This window comes from Neodiprion fabricii, chromosome 6 (assembly GCF_021155785.1).
Source record: "Neodiprion fabricii isolate iyNeoFabr1 chromosome 6, iyNeoFabr1.1, whole genome shotgun sequence".
Lineage (NCBI taxonomy): Eukaryota > Metazoa > Arthropoda > Insecta > Hymenoptera > Diprionidae > Neodiprion > Neodiprion fabricii.
Window position 1 is genome coordinate 25,614,721 of NC_060244.1, and position 18,707 is coordinate 25,633,427.

Genomic DNA, 18,707 nt, shown 5'->3' on the forward strand with positions numbered 1-18,707 from the left:
TCAAAATCAGTGAAAGTTTTGCGGCTTTCAAAATATTGGTAATATTTAAATTCGTAGCTCAAAAACTATATTCTTATGCCAAAATAATGAATGAATACTTCGGTAATTTAGACTGATTGATATTGGATTGACAAAATTTTAGATTTATGAAGTATCGATATGCACCCTGATTGCGCCTATTTACCTTAGACCTGTACAATTACTAATAATTCTCAACCGGTTGATGAATATTTTACAGTTATATTACAAAATATTTAATTTATTTTTCGACATATTTATAATTATAATAATTATTATTATCATTATTATCATCATCCAAAGGACGTACAAAGTCGTCTTACAGTAGTTAAAAATCGCGTATGTATGAGTCACGACTTATTTAGAATCACTATCGAATTCAAGAGAGAGAGACAAAGAAGTCATTACGAAAACATTACGTTTTATTTACAAAAACAATAGTATATAATGATTCTGTTAGTTTTTCATCTGTCATTCTAAATGATAATATTTCAATGTTAATTTATTAAGAGGCTAGTTCGTAATGTAAGAGGGCAATTTTTAATAAGTACAGTTAAATGCAAAAAAACCTTGTGTTAATTTGTTAGTAGAGGATTTTAACAATTTAACGCAAAAGGTGTATATAATTTCATTTCTTGTTCAGATGCAAATAATTCATTGTCATATGACAATAATGTTATTGAATAAATTTTCGATGCCCGATTTTGATTATTGTTTTTAAAACTGAACCTCCAGTAATAAATTCACACACGAAGTGAATTTTACGGACTAATTTGTGAAATCACAGCAGTGTTAAATTTAATTGCAGCTGTAGGATTATCCCCACTACTAGCCTGTTATCAATCTCTATTCTACTCTAAAGACAATCATGGCAAAAACAGTTCAAGTATGATTTTACCCTCGACGAAATGTTTAAAATTGAGAATTTAGCTTGTGAAATTTAATCAAATCTGCGTCCATGAATTTGCCCAAGGTCTCCATATAACGATTCTTAATGTTAAATGTCTCGCACCTAAATACACAGTTTTAATCTAACGTTTTCTCTTTTCGTTCGTATGATAAAATACTATTAGTCAAATTATCATAATTTAGTGAATATTTACGTATTTTCGGAACACGATTAAAATTAAAACATAGAACCTACCGAAAACTCTAAACTGTCTACCGGAAGAACGCTACACATTGAAAAGCTTTTTAACAATACCTTGGATGTTGTCAATCATTTATACATGCTGAATTTAAAAAAGTTAATACTGTCAGGGGCAGCCAGTATGTATTGCAAAATTTATATACCCGATGTCACTAGTTAAGGGCAAACAACATATCTTGTATTTTCTATAAGTTTGATTTGTGAAATTATCGAGTTTTTGAAAACAAAAAATTATGTCTGACATTGGTTTATTTATGTACATGATCTAATGGCAGTTTATCTTCTTTTTTTTTTGCGTTTTATGGCAATTCGATAGTCTAGATATATATTATCTAACACGCACGGTTGTGCAAATTAAAAACTTCATATTCCAATCCCACCACCTTGTAAAGCACGAAAATAATTAGTTCATGTGCTTCAAATACCTATTTTGATACACTATTGGCATCCAAAAATAGATTTACGTATAGGGATTGTATATTACATAAGCCCGTTTTTCCCCAGCAAACGATAAAAAAAAAAAAAATTGAAAACAATGAAAAAAATAGAAAAGTTGAGGCTCAAGCTGAATCCGTTTTTTCGATTTTGAAATTGTAATTTAAAGTAATCGTTTAGATCACATATATGGCAATGGGTGGATAACAATTACGAGGTATCGACAGGTCTAGCCAATTTCCAGAAACAAGGAATTGTAATTACAGTGTGATACCAAGTGTTTCAAAAATTATATGCCAAATCGCAAAAAATGATAACAATAGAACGATGAATTTGGATTGATTTTTACCTCATGCAATACATTTTCTTTAGAATTTCGGATTGGCAGTCATCAAAATGAATCTGAATTAATACGTTTCAATCCTTTTCCGTTTACTGGGGCTGCTAACAGTTTTGAAAAATCAAGTACCAAAGCAGGTTTGAAAAACTGTACAAGTTCGTTTGTACGGATCAACAATGAGTATGAGTGGAGTTTTTCCTTTTTCTGATCGCGAATAAACTCTGTGAAAAGGTAAACCACTAACCACTTGGGTTTTCGATTTTCTCTGATACAGTAATACCTCATTATAAGAGTCTTCATTATAAGAGAATAACTGTGATTCGCTTATGAGTGGTGATGATCATTGACCACTCACGCACGTGTGATTCCTGAGCCTTCCAGGCAGTAGTAGGGAAACGCTTCGACGACGAATTGCTTGGAATCCTATTCCTAGAATATATGTACCTCGAAAAATCTTCTGTACAAGTCAATGATATATATATATATCGTGTTTCGTATGTATATATATATACAAAACACGATTTTTCATTAAAAACTCACATTTTGAAGAGCGTATAATGTTTCTCCATTCATTTAAATAAATAACTACAGTCTTGACTTGCCGATCATTCACGACATTGCTTATTAATTACCTACCTAAACTGCCATTTGTGGTGTAAAAATTGATTAGTGGTCAAGAAATTAATGTAAAATAAATTCATAAATGATTTTGCAGAAAAGATAACACGGTGGTTTCGTAATGTTTACTCGCGTCAACGTTTCGCAAACTGTGTCTCTCGTTTGGATACACCTGTAGTTCGTAAGGTTTTCCAGCTTTAACTAACGCGTTTATAAGCTGACTTGTGTGGAAAAAATGGACGTTTTCGTCAATGAGACCGTGAATTATGAGTAATCGGTTTTCTTCTTCGGGAAATTTGTTTATATAATTCAAGACTGACCCTGTCGCATAACCTTGCGGATTATTTTCCGGGAGGTCCATGTAACGCTCCGTGTAACCGGTATCGTATAAATTCCACGAAGTCACCGGCGCTCCTGCGATGGCCAACTGAAACAATATTTTATTATAAAGATTAACAAGCTATGAAAAGGTATCAATGACGGGAACCGATACCCACTTTGAATATGTCAGGATATTGAGTCAAACCCATTAGACTCAAGTATCCCCCGTAAGACCAGCCGTGAATTGCGACTCTGGACATATCGATGCAGCCTGTCGTGTCGGCTAACCAGTGCAGCACCTCGACTTGATCAATCAACTCCACAGTTCCCATTCTTCTTTGTAAATAACTTTCAAACATTAAACCTCTATATTGCGACCCTCGCGAGTCAATTAGAACTACGGAATATCCCTGAGCGGCCAACATGTGCATTCGTAAATGCCTCATACCCTAAAAAGCAAGTGTTCATTGATTAATGCAATTGATAGACGTAGAGCTCTCGGTTAGCCAAGTCGATCGAATATATTTTTCAAGAAGATTGAACGCGAGCCAAGTTTGATAAGCAAGCTGAGTAAATAATTTTTTGTCTTTTTGTCATACCTTGAAGGTATTAGATACAAGCTGAACCTCTGGTCCTCCATAAACGTTTAATATGGTAGGATACTTCTTCCCTGGTTGATAATTATGCGGTTTAAAAATCATGGCGAATATTGTCTCACCCGATTTTATTTTGTGAGTATAAATCTCGGGCGCAAATAATTCCGAATCGGGTGCCGATGGCTCTAACAGATAGCCGACTGGTGTGAGAGTGATACTTTCTACTGTCCAGTCTGACTGAGATATCCTAAATACCTGAAATAAAACGTATGATAAACGCAATTCCTTGGGGCAATATAAGCGATATGGAAGAAAAATTTTCATTTATCTTACCTGGCATGTGGGTAATGTTTTAATAGAACTATAAACGGCGACGAGCATAGTACATTGTTTGTTAAAATAAACGCTGTTGTAACTATAACCCGGTCGTGTAAGCAGTCTTATCTCCAATGGACGGCGTAATGATACGGCGTAAACGTGCTGTTCCAATGGTCCTTCTCTCAGACCAGAGAAATAAGCTATAGAATTAGTTTCGTCAACCCATAAATTTCTACCTAATACTTCCCAATTCCCCTTTGTCAGTGCAATTTTTGATATAACTCGGGGCTGAAGAAACACATTATCCATTCTATCTAACGGTTCTTCCACACCACTTGTTAAACCTACAAAAATTCATTTGACGAGTCAAAATAATAGCAGTTTCGCTCATGATTGCACTCACATATTATCTATTTTCAACTTACCAGCTATGCTCGATGTGACAAGATACAAATGTCTAAATCCAGTTTCTTCACTGCCCCAAATAAATTTAACTTCCGTGGGGTCATCGGATGGTAAGAAGTACAGCAAGTCATTGACGTTTATCCAGATATTGCTTGTCTGTGAGTAAATCACTTGAACACTCGCTGACGATAACGCGAAATGATTTTCCGAATTATAAACATTTGGAGGTGGCTCGCAGAAGTTATCTACCGACAACAGTACCAGCTCAAGCCTCTGTTGTCGACGGTCCAACAATTGCACCCAAACGCTGGAAAATATTTTCAAATATGTCAATATTCAGGTAGTTTTATTTATTCACTACACCAAAAAATTGAAGGCACCGGGATATTTTTCTCCGGTTTAATATTTTGACTTACTATTGTGCGTCTGGGGTCCAACCAACTCGAACGACGTACTCCATCCATGGAAACATAATGTGCAGTGGATACTGAAGCTCTAATATTTCAGTATCGATGACCTGGACGGTTTCCGAGAGCTTGAATTGCACCATTTTCAAATTACTTCTAGCATTCGAAGTTCCAGCTCTCGGAAATCTGAATTCTTCAATTTCACCAGAGTTCGAAGTCGAAGAGGGAAAACAGAATATCTTTACATCACTTTCGTCAACCTCCTCGTAAACTATTCTATAAATTCCATCAGTTGATTTTGGTTGCCACCAATAACCGATAAATCTGCAATGCAAAAGATGAGTTAACAAAAAATTACATATACTGGAAAATATTGACGTTTAAATTGGTTAGGCTGTAATTTAATTTCACCAACCTCGTGAATTCTTCTTGCATTACATAGGAGGGTGTTCCAGCCATTAACGGATCATCAGCCAAGCTTCTTCCACCTTTTTTCGCGTAAGTCAGCCTTACAGAAGATCCAGTAATACTGTGTGACAAATGTAAATCACCCGCGCATGTATGGGCTACCAGAGCATGATCCCAAGGACAAATTTGCGGACATAACTTAGCACCAGTCGTCGACATTCTCAATTCAGACGGAAATAGAAGACCAGGCTGAAATTCATTATTCAGAATTAAACATGGCTCTAATTTCATCTAATCTCTTTCAAATTCGTAATAAGTGTGCTACAAGAATTCGCTTCGGAGGGCTGAGATAATTCATTGAATCACAAATAACGAAACTTTCTCATATTTACCGTACTTCCATTATCTACACATTGATATAGACTGCTTGCAGCTGGAAACACTAGTTTTCCACTTTCGGGATGAATTTCGTAACTCGTAATGCCCCATGTGGCTAATCTTTTTCTCTCCCAAAGGAGTTGCTCTTCTCTCGACAGTCGACTTACGGATGACAAGCTAAAACGGAAAATTGTTTATTCATCAATTTCGTCCACTATTAATCTAGCTACTTAATTAATCACTAACTCCTCACCTTTGAAAGTTAGCCTCTATAAGTGACTGCCAATTCAATTTGTATCCATTAGCGTTATCTGAATGTCCGATGTCGACATAAAGCAGCGTCGTTTCCCATCCGTGTGGCGGAGTGCTCAGAAAATATATTCTCATCCTGAAAGACCATGTTATTACTAACTTATCAATAGTTGATATAAAAAGAGAACTGGAGAATCTTTCAAGTGATTACTGGAGAATTTAGGTCGCAATATGTTCAGAGCAATCATCGTAAAAGCTGAACCAAAGTCAGTTCATTTGCCAAATAATATTGTCATTCAAATAATTTATACAACCACAAAATTGCAGCCGATTATGCTTACCGTCCGTCTGGTAGGGATCTAAAAGTGATGGAGGCAGGTACGGATCCGGCAGAAACTCCGGCGAGACGTCTCCTGAGATCACTGACGACACCCCGAAGTTCGGACCATGTTTTTTTCCGAGTACCATTCTGAGAGACATAACTGTCCCTGCCTTCGCCGCAATTATCCATGTTTATCTGGGGATCACCTGGCTTTTTATTTTGAGGTTATGTGATACGAGGAGCGAAATCCTTTGCCAGATGCATATCACGATCTCGTCTGTAGGAGAAAATAGAGGATCACTATAACGCCTCGCGGAGAAAAGACAATCCTCTTCCGTTACAACAATAAAAAATATATCGTATAATTTATTTATAGGTTATTTCGCGAGAAAGCGGTTAACTTTCACTTCTGCTCAAACATACGCTTGTAAAACGACGATGAAGTGAACGGTTACAAGCAAAATTCTGCGTTCTAGTCATAGCACGGGAAATGACGACCGCAATTTTGCGAAATCTTAATAAAAGACAACCGACGCCGTTTACTCGGCGTTTACATTTATAAATAAATCACCAATCGCTTTTTAATCTGTCAGATTTGCGAAAATGACACTTCTGTTTTTTTGGAACTGCAGATAACATTGTTTACAATATTTAACTTGGTCAACACCGCGTATCGCTCTTCGGCCGAATGTCAAAATACATTCCCGATTAAAACTCCACAACGTATCTATAACAGTGGGCCGATTTTCCAAATTTCTCTGATCATCTCCTCGTCGAAATGATAGGCATCTGCCGTTCGTTCAAACCTAACCGTGATATGTAACAGATATATTTCGATGAGCGAAGATTTGCGATCACTACCGTGTTATGACGCACACTTGGCCTCTTATTTTTATTACCTTTTCGAAATAATAATGTTAAAAATAACTATACCAGACACCACGGGCACTACGGATTCTTTCCCTCTCCCCCCCCCCCCTGACGCCTTTCTTTCTTTCTCTTTTCTCTCTTTTTTTTTCCTCCTCTCTTTTTGTACTTCGTATTTTTCCTGTGGCCCCGACAGTCTTGATGTGTCTCTGCCAGCCAGCAGTTTACGACGCCAGCGCTCCATGCGCCACTTTAGCGAAGCTTTTCTTCATCTGTCGTCAGTGGTTCTCAACTCGCCCGCTTTGCTCTGACATTTTTCCTGCGCGCCAAAATTCACGCGCTTTTCAAACTTCCTAAGCACGAGTTAGCACATTTATAACTTCTTTAACATTAAACTGGTAAATAATTCCTAACTGTGGCGTCATCATTTTTTATGCAGTAAAAATATTTTTATTTCTAGATCCTGATTAACACTGCGAGGTAACGTAATGCATGAATATTTTCTTCCAGATTTTGAATCTGTGTTAATTTTGAACCGTTGTTGACAGCAGTTCTAAGGAGAAATGAAAAGTTTGTAAGTGATTGTACTTGATTGATTCATTATGTTCAATGTCAACTTTCAGGTCAAGGTTTTGTTATGCTCTTGGTTCTCACAATACACGTACAACGATCTTAGAATATTGGAATAATTCAAATAATTGAAATAATTTTTCATGCATGGATAGTTTATTGAAACTGCGACCATTTACTTTTATAGATTAAAGGATTATTTTTGGCAGATGTTGAAAATTGGTTTTATTCCTAAATACCGGAGTAACTGACATGTAGAAACCGGGTGATATTGTTTATGAAAAAAAATTTAATTATTATGTGTTCTATAATCCGATTAGCTGCTAACTAGTCTAAAATTTAGTAGCGCGTAAATTTTTCATCTTTAAAATAATTCCATCCATGTCTCATTTGGGGAGAAAAGATTTATTTATGTACGTCATAATGAAACTCCATGAATATACATAATTGTCAAGCTGGAACGTAAGGTTTCTTTCTGATCGCATTGGAATCAATTGAATACATGAAATATTCAGTTGATAAAAAGAAGAACAGCAGCTTTTCGTCGTCAGCTTGAAAACATCAGAACAGTTTGTGAACGTCGACCAATGTGTGTGCATAAATAAACGCTCAGGGCAAAAAAATCTGTCACTTAAAAAAACGGTAAGCAATTCAATGTCAAACGCTTCCATTTTCACAGATGCATAAAATCCGTTAGCGTACGTTCCATTTTCGAGGTGTAATTTTTGATTTTATTTATTCTTTTTTTGGCTGACATTCGATCCGGCGATTGCATACGCATAGCGTCTTCAGTTAATTGTCGTTATTCAAAAGGCAATTTGAACCAGATTTCGACTAGAACTACATTCGTATGCCGTAAATTTAGTTGTCGATTCAAGGATTAGATAGCGATCCATAACTTCTTGGAATCTCGCATCTTTAAATAGGAATAAGGCGAGTATAACGTATTGTATAGTTTGTAATGATTCTAAGGTCAACCGTACAATTTCATTTCACTTACATCTATAACCGCTTTACACTACCTGCCCAAATATTAATCTAATCAAAAAGTCACGACTGTAGTAGTGAGAAAATTTTAAAAACAAAATTACCACAAAATGTGCTCTAATAGCTTTTGCGAGATAGCTCCACGCGCAGAACTTAAACAGTGAAAGTTGTCATGTAACGCCAAACGAAAATCCTTATTAGTTCGATTCTGTCTTTATGAATAATTTAAAGAGAAATTGATTTATTTGACATCGTAGTAAAATGGGTGCGAAATACAGCCGTCCAGAGTGCTCGGGCCTGAAACCGGTGAAGCTTTCGTGGTCACCGGATGACGTCAAGTGGACAATATTCACTCTCGAACGTCTGAAGAAAAACCCGGAGGTGAGATTTTTCAAACATGAAAATTATTGACATGAAAGTTGTTCATCAGATTGACATCAATTCCCGATAAAAGAAATGAGAGTTTTTTAATTTCGCGAAGTACAATGACAGTGGAAAATATTTGTCGTTATTGCAAACTGTCTATTGTAGAAGACTGAAAAAAATATTTCCATATTTCTCTCTTGATTGAATCCTCTAAATCGATCTGCCTGCTGGCTAAAACCGTATCGACCATTGACAAGCGTCCATGCGAAAGCAGTCCAAGACCGGTTTTGCGTCTGGAAATCAAGTCTTGAGTAATAGTGAAAATCATGAGAGATTTGAACACTTGCGTCGAATTTTCCTCGCTTGTTCATTTATTCATTTGCTGAAATCTTATCTCCCTCTGAAATCTCCATTTTTGTAAGAACTTTCGATGATATTATTTATATTTATATTATATCTTTTTTCATCCTCCCTTACTTCGAAAGGATTGAAGCACGAAGCTGACTTCCCTTCTTCCGTTCCAACTAAATCTCTAGATTAACGGATTAGGTGTTGGGGGATTATAACTGCTCCTCCTTCGCCTTTTTACTCGACGATATAAGTTTGAGCAAACATATCAGCTAGTACCCACAGCCACGAAGCTTATAACTATGTACCTACACCGTTTTTGCTAGACTCAGAGCCACGCCATCGCGCACTCTGATATTCAAATGTCAAGGTCCAGGGTTCGTAGCCCTGCGAATCGACCGGTTATCCAGCTTGTCTGCAATCGATTACCCCTCTCCGGACCCTTCTCCCTTTCCCCTTCTCACATTCGCCGATGTAACATTAACTAATCAATCCTGCCTTCGCCATTATTACACCGGTTCTCTAAGCCCGATTAATTATCTCCACCTATTCATCCGGCATCAAATTCGCCACTTTCTTCAGGGTGGATCGCAGCCCTGAGACGGACAAGAAGCAGACTCAAGTCTAAGATTTATCTCCTTTTAGGGCGATAATTACATCGTCACTGATAGCTGGTCGATTTCACAAAAAGCAGCAAGCCGACAGTAATCGTCGAAATTCACGTGAAGCTTGCATGCACAAGGTATTACAACCTAAGCTGGTTTTATTCCCGACTTATCCCATCGCGAGGGGTTGTTTCAGCAGGGAGCAACGGGTTGCCGCTCTTTGATCCCTGCGCCGAGTTACATCAAAGAAGTCAACGCTACTTTGAGGCTATTGAATCTGATTTATTTAACTGCAATTTTGTTGATGAACGCGCACAGTGTAATTACAGATAGAGAGCTGAGCTAATGGTTCGTTACACGTGCCAAATCGGGGGTGAAAAACTATTTGCTTTCACGTAATTTCCTTGATTTTTCGAGAAAATTTCCCAAAATTCAAGGCGCATGTTAAGTTGTGATTTATAATCACGCTGCTTTCTCCTGGATTAGGAATTGCGCAAATTAGTTCAGCAATGTGAATTTCCCCGTCTGTTCGAGGCACATAGTTTGTTCAAAATTCCCAAACGGAGCCTCGAAATGAGAGTCTCAGTAATTTTCACGCTGCGTTCCACCTCGTGTAGCTCTGTTATTCGACAAGTATTTTGAGTCGTTATTTCGCTTCAGGTAACCGGGGAACTCGAGTAATGATGAACTTCTCGCGGGGACCCGACTCTGACCCTCTTCCTTTTCTGCTTGGATTTCCTTTACCTTCTTTATTGCTCGCGATTTCACCCCAGGAAATCTAAGGCGCATATTTGTAAAAAAAACAAGTCAAAACTCAGGGCGCTGAAATGAAAAATAAATAAAATGGCGTGTAAATAAAAAAATTCCAGGCAAATACATAGAAAGCTACCCACATCGTTGCTACGGGAAACTCAAGTACTTAAAACAGCTTTGCTCGGTTCTCGATTTTCTAAACGATACATTCACTAAAGCACCCCGCGGCTCCTATTACGACAACATATAAAAATGCGTAATTACTATAGCTGTGTCACTTGCTCCTGGCAAGTAGGATTTTTCGGGGATCCGGGACTCAATAAACGCGCTATCAATTTATGGGAGACAAATAATCATTTCGAGAGGCTTGATTGAGACAGATATAAATCATACAGTGAAAAACACCGGAAGGTAGATATATACGGTACAATAAGTGGATCGATATACGAAGAGCTACAGGTCGCTTCGCCTGAAATCTTTAACCGATTGAAATTATCAGAATCATAAGCTATATACTGTAATGAATGAAATCACTGATACTGCCAAATCATAACCTACGGTAAATTCCGCGAGCAGGGTTCTCAGTTTCTAGGGCTTCTTTGGAGGTGAAATAACCCCTGAACAATTCTTGCCACAAGTTTGTTGGGCCTCAAATTGTCCTCGGCAACTGACAAGTCCTGAGAATGATAGAATGACCGAAACAAAATTGCAAGTGAGTTACGAACGGTGCGGCCATGTTTAATTCTCCCCGGCGTTTCAATTCGGCTGTCGTAACCATTTAACTTGCATCATTCTTCCTTGTAAAACGATGAATGATTCGCTTCGTCAGCGAGGGTCGCGAGAAAATAAACGTGCCTAGTACGAAAATATTGGACACCGGCTGTGCACAGCATTTTGTACACACCGGCACTCCGAGTTGCGTGTTCGTCTCTCCTTTCGTTCCTCTCTCATCGTCTCGCAGCTTCCATTCCTCCGGTTCTCGTCCTCCTCTTTTCCGCATCTTCTTTCCTCCCGTTTGATACACAAAGGCGTAGGATGTAACGAACGAAGCACGCACACAAAACGAACCCCTGCCACAAGGGTGCAGGCGGAGGCTGCGGGGTGAGCTTACGGAATCAACTAAGGCCCACGTGATCGATACGTCGCAGGCTCCAGAGAGATTCCCAAATGTCGAAGCATTCTCGAACCAGACTGAACACCATCCCCTGAACCACGCATTCGCGTAGGCCAGGAGTTATCGCGAACTGCTCCTCGAATAGTCTCGTCCTACTGGCTGCACACCCCGTGCATCAGGTTCGTCTACTCTTCTCGACGATGGGCTGGAGGTAGACGATCCTCGAACGTTGATTCATTCACGAGCGTATCATCGCAGCGCGCAGTTATTTCTGCAAGGAAAAAAAAAAAGAGGAAACGGCGCGATCGTGAAATCGCACCCGCGGTATATCCGGTGGCGGTAAAATATGATTACTCTTTTTGAACGCGCAGGGTGGTTGGGTTATTCAGGAACACCCAGTACGAATATATAATGGAAATGGCTGAGGAGAAGAAACAGCGGCTGCCCGAGCCTGAGGGCATCAAAGATTTAAACCTCCTTGCCTCTCGTCGACGCCCCCTCGACCCTCCCCTGCGGGCTTCTAGCGAACAATTCCGAGAACTTCCGAGGATTCTCGAGTGCCTTATAATATTGAAAGGACCTCGAAGAACGCCGGGTCCTCCCCTGCCTCCGCCGGCAAATGACGTCCTTGCTGCGGGTCGAAGAGAGCGGCGTCCTGAAACGGGTTAATGGGAAATGAAGAATTCGCGCAATTAATTTTCGGCGGAAGGACGAGGGCATTGAATGCACCGGATGATCGCAAGAGCGGCCCGTTATTCCTTGACGAATTGTTTCAAGGGGTGACAAAGGATTTTACCGCTTAATGCGTGTTTCGAGTATTCCGAATGCTGGATGCCGCGACCCTTGTGCCAGGGGTAGTACGTATGTACATACCTAGACGTAAACGTAAGTGGAATAACGCAGGTAGACGAGAGCACGTGCCGCTATACGTGCGGGGATGCTCGCGTTCTATTATTCACCAAGCTATTCATCTGCCCGCCGTGTAACGTCAACTTCCGCCCAACGGTTCTATTTCTGTAACAATATATGCCAGATATAAAAATACGAAGTAGCTAATAAAAATCGCCCGTTCCAACAACAATTACCGGTACGATAGAAACGTTACGCAAAGCCGTTAACTCGAAACTCGCCAGCTCGATAAATGCACGACCGCAATTCGAATCACACCGTTTTTAAAGTCACTGTGTATTTTGTTTTTACGCTGATATTTCTGCGGATAAGCTGCGGCATCGGATTCGACGCTTTTTAAAAAATTCATCAATTCTAGGTTTTGTCTCCCGCAGCTCAAGCATGTAAAAAATCATTGGAACTGTGAAGTGAATTGTGTGTTTAAATCGAGGAGAAAGACTCGAAGCAGTTCTTGAACCTAATTAAATTAGCAAGAATGGGGAATTGATGAAAATTAGAAGTTATGAAATTAACGGACATACTACTTCGGTTTATAAAATCGACGCGACGTATCTCGAGATTAATATTTGGAGAAAAAATAGGTGGCGCGTAACGACGGAAAGATCGCCAGATCCTTTCATCCTCGCGGCATCCTTCGTTCTCGACTCCTTCTTCACCTCCGTTAACTCGTCCTGCAGAAGAATTTCTCTCGAGTGACGTTTAAAAGTAGCCAAGACGCAGGCGGACTCGGTAATATTCCATCGGCGCAAAGTCGAGAGGCTTTCCCGAGGATTTTCTTATCACTTTACAGGACAAAAATATTCAATATGGCGGCTTGCATTATGTAACGAAGCAATGAGAGAGCAAAAGAGAAATAGAGAGAAAGAGAGGAGAAAAACTTTCGAACTAGCTAAACTTGAAGTGTACGAGGCGGTGCGTTCCTCGCATCTCAACTAGCTCTCATCCCCGACTTCGCTTTATCTCTCACGTAGTATGCATATATACGTGCAGTTGTATCGTGTCTCTTCTTCGGGTTAGGATAATCCGGGATGAAGATCGAGCCGGAAGTGGGACAGTCAAACCGGCAGCCGAGCGCCATGAGCCACCGGTGGACTTTCTTTATTCCACCAAATCCAGGGTGTCAGCCTCACCCTGTAGAATACAAAATCGGTTCCACGCTGTTTCGACGTTACTTTGCAGGTCCTTTCGGCTGGACGTGTTTTTTATTTCTCCAACTTCACTCGAAATCCCTTTTGGCAATTTTTCCCTTCAAGCTTCATTGAGCGTTTCCTTATTCATTTGAATTTGTTTTTTTTTTCTTCACTCTGGCCCGCCCAAAGCTGACTCGGTTCTTTTACGTGAAAATTTATTATTTTCTTCCATTCCTCGAACGTTCTCCTTCCGATCCAATACGCGTAAGATTACTGAACATTCCGATAACGCAGCTGAAAATCGTCATCTTTGCGCTCTCGTTCATACATTTTCATTACAATCCCGTTCGTATCGCGGTGTGACTTTCCAAAGTTACACGGTACACGTACTAATACCCAGCGTAAATGCTCACCCACGAATTCGCAGCACCTCGGTAACGTATCGATCGACGTTGCGAACGGCGGAATGATAAAAATTTTCTGGATATCCACCTTCTCCTATACCTACGTTCTAAGGGATGTGCAACGCCGGTTGGTCGCATCTTCCACCAAACCCGGAGGGTTTCAGGGTCGCTCGACCGTCGAATGACACTCGATATAACCGTCGCTGTGTTATATTTGTCACGCCATCAGGATAATAGCAAGAATGTGGACCTGTTATAGGCGGGAAATGTGTTTGCCGAGGGCTCGACTGCAGGCCCGGATTGTGTCGCGGGGTCGGCGAGGTTCGACTGGATTGGGTTGGGCTGCGGGCTCGAGGCGAGCCGAGGAACGTAAACCACTTTGCCACCCCAAACCCGAGTCGACATTTTATTATCGACACCTTCCCACCCCACCCCTCTCCGCGATATCTTCGCGGTGACCCTCGCCTCGCCACTCTCGCATCCCCCGAGTCCCGCAGGATACCTCCTTCCTCGATTTGCCACCGCGCGGACCGACGAACCCCGTTTTTCGGGACAAAACAATCGATCCTTAACCCTGACGTCACGTGATACGTACATGTATACGTCTGTATCCGGGTTGCATCCCGTGTCTGTACACGGGGGGGTTAAATTTATACATCTCGCGACGTTCTCCACCTTTCACTCTGGCCGATATACGGCAGGGACGCCTGCTTTACATCCGGAAGAAATCGAACTGCCGGGGAGGTTTGAGAGCCCAAAGTCGAAGAGCTGCGCGTATCCTCGCATCGAGTCCTCCTTGTCGTAAATGGTTTATCTTTGCCGATAAAACCGTGGTAAATCAGGAGGGGCGACCACCCCGGGAACCATAACCAGCCCCTCCCAGGACAACGGCGCTACTTAGAATCCGCATCGAATAACCGAAGCGAGAATCTTCGCGTCAGGGGTCCTGCTGCAACAAGGACTCGCAGCCTGTTGCCTCCCGACTACTCCCTCAACGCTCTTAATAATGTGCGTGCTGCCCACACAGGCGCGCCCTACTTTCATCCCTTATACACAAGTATAACCTGGATGAAGGCATCAGCCGGACTCGCCCACGTGATGGAAGATTTGCTCGAATTTATCAAAAGTTTGAGAAAACCGACGGACGGATGAAAGAATTTTTTATGCTTTTACTAGTAATTGTTAACCAGGATTCCTTGCAGTCGAAAGAAACGCAGAGAAATGGATTTCTCCACGTTTCACCTATTCGCCGTTCCGTTACAGTTGGGAACCGTGAGAGTTCGAAAGGTTTCGTATCAGATTATCGGTCCAAGGAGGTGTGCTTGCAATTTTAATCGTGGCTTCGTTTCAATGGGACTTGAACGAAGCTTCTCGAAAATTCCGGGTGTAAAAGTACGAAAGAAAACGCAAAGAAACGATCGAACGAAGCATGCTCTCAAGATGGAAAAAAGTACGAAGAAAGGTAAAAGTGAACCTCGGCATTGGATGACAAACTACCGTGTGTAAGGTAATCGGACGAGTAAAGCCGGTCGAGCGTCGCACAACGCGTCGGGCGATCTCATAAAAGGATGATAATACGTATCGGAGTACCTACGATATTTCACCGCGGGCTTTCGGTGTATCTGGAGAACTGGCGTGACCAAGGATCATTCGGCACGTACCCTTTTCTCGTTTCTTTTTCCGCGTGTATTCTGTTCCGCGTATTTATTTTATTTTATTTCTCTCCTTTCCAACTCCCAACTTCCAGACGGATGTAAGGGATGGTTTTCTGGGTGCGCCGCGGGCCTCGCGACTCGGACGAGGCACGGCAGCAATGAGCAGAAGCGGAGAGCGGGGATCGCGTGCGTTTTGCGAGGGTGGGGCCGAAGACCGAGAGAGTAAATTTATACGGCTTGCGGGGGTGGTGGAAATATGCTAGCCGTCGGCTGATGCTATCGTCCTGTGTGCCTACCAATACACTTGCGCCTCTCCAAGAAACAGGGAATATCCTGGGAGCCCTGCAGGATAACGGCGGCTACGGGTTGCCACGAGTCTTAGGACTGCGGGGCCTGCAAATCCATGTTTCTTTTTTTTTTTTTTAAGTACTTCGCTGATTTCGTTGTAAGTGATCGTTCTGAGCCTGTGGTTTGACAAACGATAAGGAAAAACAAGGAAACAATAATTGTTTACAGACAGGCACGTCTCGAAGACAATAAGGGTGGAGGAAAAAATCGACGGCAAACCTGATAGGTTCGGATCTCTGAAAGAGGGGTGAAACTGTCGGTAACTTTGACTGTGATTGAAAAGAAAAGGAAGTAATTAAAATGAAATATCGCGAAAGTTTATAGTCACGGTGCTGTGCGGAAACTGCACTTTTAATCACGGTAGATATATTCTACGTCTCGAGCTGGTCGCGAGTAAAATTATTCCACTGTCGTAGAGAGAAAAAGGAAGAGAGAAAGAGAGAGCCTGTCTTTCGTGGATCTCGAAGTTGATCCTTGGGAGCTTTGAGACGCCGAAGTTGGATCAACTTCTTTTTCGGATGAAATCCTTCGCCGAGAATGAAACGATATCTGCGATTCGAGATCTCGGAGGACAGCGGCTTACCGCGAAACCCTTTTAATCTGCGAACGGTTCGAGACGGTCGCTGAGACGCCGCGGGCTTGTGAAAGGATGTAGGAAAATGTAAAGACAACAACGCGTTATCCGAAAGAAGGAGGATCGCCGTATAAGTGGATGATCCTCTATCGGAACGAGCAGTCAACTATCTACAGCCTTTACTCTAGCGAGAAATTGATTGTTTAAGAAGACAAACTTTGCGGCGCGGGATGAAATACAAGTGGCAATCAAAACTTCGACTCCGTTAGGTATAAAAAGTCATTGTGATTCCGCGGGAAGAAACAACATAACTCGCAAGTCTTCGCGCGCGGTTTCGGCCGATTATACCGTGCAAAATTATGACGAGATTTACGATTTCTAACTTTAGTTCCTGACTCGTGCGTACAGGTTGAATTAATAAATTTCTGTTCTCGGCACCGCTTATTGTTCGACCGTCACACCCGGGCAAGTTTTCATCGAACCGTACGGGAATCGAACAACATTACGTATTCAACTATCGTTTGAAATGTTTCTAAGGCGTGTAAATAGCGATCCCGACTCTCGGCTCTTACGCAGCCATTTTGAATCTCGAGGGTTCGAGACGCCGGCAAGAAGAGGAACAAAGAAATGCTCGTCAAGTATAACGAGCCGGGTTCACCAGGAGCCGTCGAAAATTACCCTTAATCCCTCGCAGCAGGACAAGGGAATCCAACGCGAGGTGTAAGGGATGAAATTATAGCGGATGGAGTGGCGTGGAAACGACGAAACGTAGGCGGCAGAGATCAGAGGCGGTCGGTAACCCGATCGACCCCGACAACACTGGGGAGTGTCATCCGCACGCAGAACTCACGCGGTATAAAGTGCAAGCCGTAAAGCGTAACTATCGTAACGCGTTACGCCCGCATCGCGGAACCCGGGGGGTGAGGGGGTGAGGGCGAGAGAGGGGGAGCGAGAGAGAGCGAGAGGAAGAGGGAGGCCGGAGAAACGGACATCGATCTGGGAGCGGCGTAACTCGTACACGAACAGACTCGGGGTGCAGAGTTTACCCGGAGGGGGTTGGGGGTTGGTTAGACCGCGTTGCTCAATCGAGACATCCTCAGGGCGTACATCAACTTCCCCGCAATTCGGTTACGAGCGTCTTGTTTGCCCTGCAGTAATCGTCCGCGGAGCGCGGATCTTTCGTCACCGGTAAATTAAATCATCCTCTACCCAAGTTCCGAGGGTTGAAATGACCGAGGGATACTTTCGTGCCGAAATATTATACAGATAATTGTGCAACTGCGGAATTTTTAATATGGTTTCTTTTTTTTTTCTTTCTTTTTATACGCGTAGATTTGTCGAACTTCTTGCGTCATTTGCCGATTCCTTCCGCGATATCCTGCAGAATTACGAGCTTTATGGTAGATGGCTGATTTAAACGAGGTCTCGTGTGTCTGTTCGGAAATTGACGAATATCGATGAAAATCTAACGTACGGAATATTTCAATCAATCGTCTCGAATCAAATTGTATATAGCTAGTTTTGTAGGGAAAATGTTTAAATTCTAGTTTTTCCAGTAAAAATCCGAAAGTAACGGAATAACTCGACTACGATTTGAACACGATTCTTGTGAAACTGTTCAAAGTACGTCGCACAATTGCTCTTCATCCGAAATAAACGAAAATTTCTTATCCAAGATTTTAAAAATTATAGATAATTTTGGCACTGATTTTGAAAATTCTTTTAGAACGCTTCAAAGACCAGACTGTAAAGTTTTCTCATCAGGGTAAGAATTTCTCCTCATCAATTAGCGGCGTGTTTCTCTTTTTTTTTCTTTCTTTTTTTATTTTCTCTACGACACAACAGAGCGAGCGGTAGTTCTTTTCATCCACGTAATTATACCAGGACGGAAAGTTTGATCATTAGGCGGTTGTTGTTTCGCGGAATTTTTGTAAAGTTTTTTACTTCACTGTACAGTGGAAGAGATCTGAGCGAGAAATCGGTCGGTTGGTACTTCATCGAATTTGGGGGTCGCCGTTTTTCACCCTCAAGTCAAGCTGCGAAGGATCCTAATGCAATAGCTTAATTTGCAGTTCTTGCACTCGTCAAGGATTGAATGAATAAAACAAA

The 18,707-nt window shown here is 41.5% G+C and overlaps 1 protein-coding gene across 8 annotated transcripts; it reads right to left on the reverse strand.

Annotated features, from left to right (window-relative positions):
* Positions 1–243: 243 nt before the first annotated feature.
* On the reverse strand, positions 244–6,972 carry LOC124185240 (dipeptidyl peptidase 9). Of its 8 annotated transcripts, none has more exons than XM_046575797.1 (11): positions 6,902–6,972; positions 5,988–6,245; positions 5,648–5,782; positions 5,409–5,571; positions 5,024–5,265; positions 4,618–4,932; positions 4,222–4,508; positions 3,812–4,140; positions 3,482–3,733; positions 3,059–3,331; positions 244–2,988 (listed from the first exon to the last, which is right to left on the reverse strand). In XM_046575797.1, exons 2-11 carry the CDS (start codon positions 6,155–6,157, stop codon positions 2,641–2,643), a joined length of 2,514 nt encoding a protein of 837 aa, XP_046431753.1. In that variant the 5' UTR covers positions 6,158–6,245; positions 6,902–6,972; the 3' UTR covers positions 244–2,640. The 8 variants fall into 8 exon arrangements, with proteins under 8 accessions (XP_046431753.1, XP_046431750.1, XP_046431758.1 ...); XM_046575794.1 differs by having other exon boundaries at positions 6,868–6,948; XM_046575802.1 differs by lacking the exon at positions 6,902–6,972 and adding an exon at positions 6,780–6,797.
* Between the last annotated feature and the right edge of the window lie 11,735 nt (positions 6,973–18,707).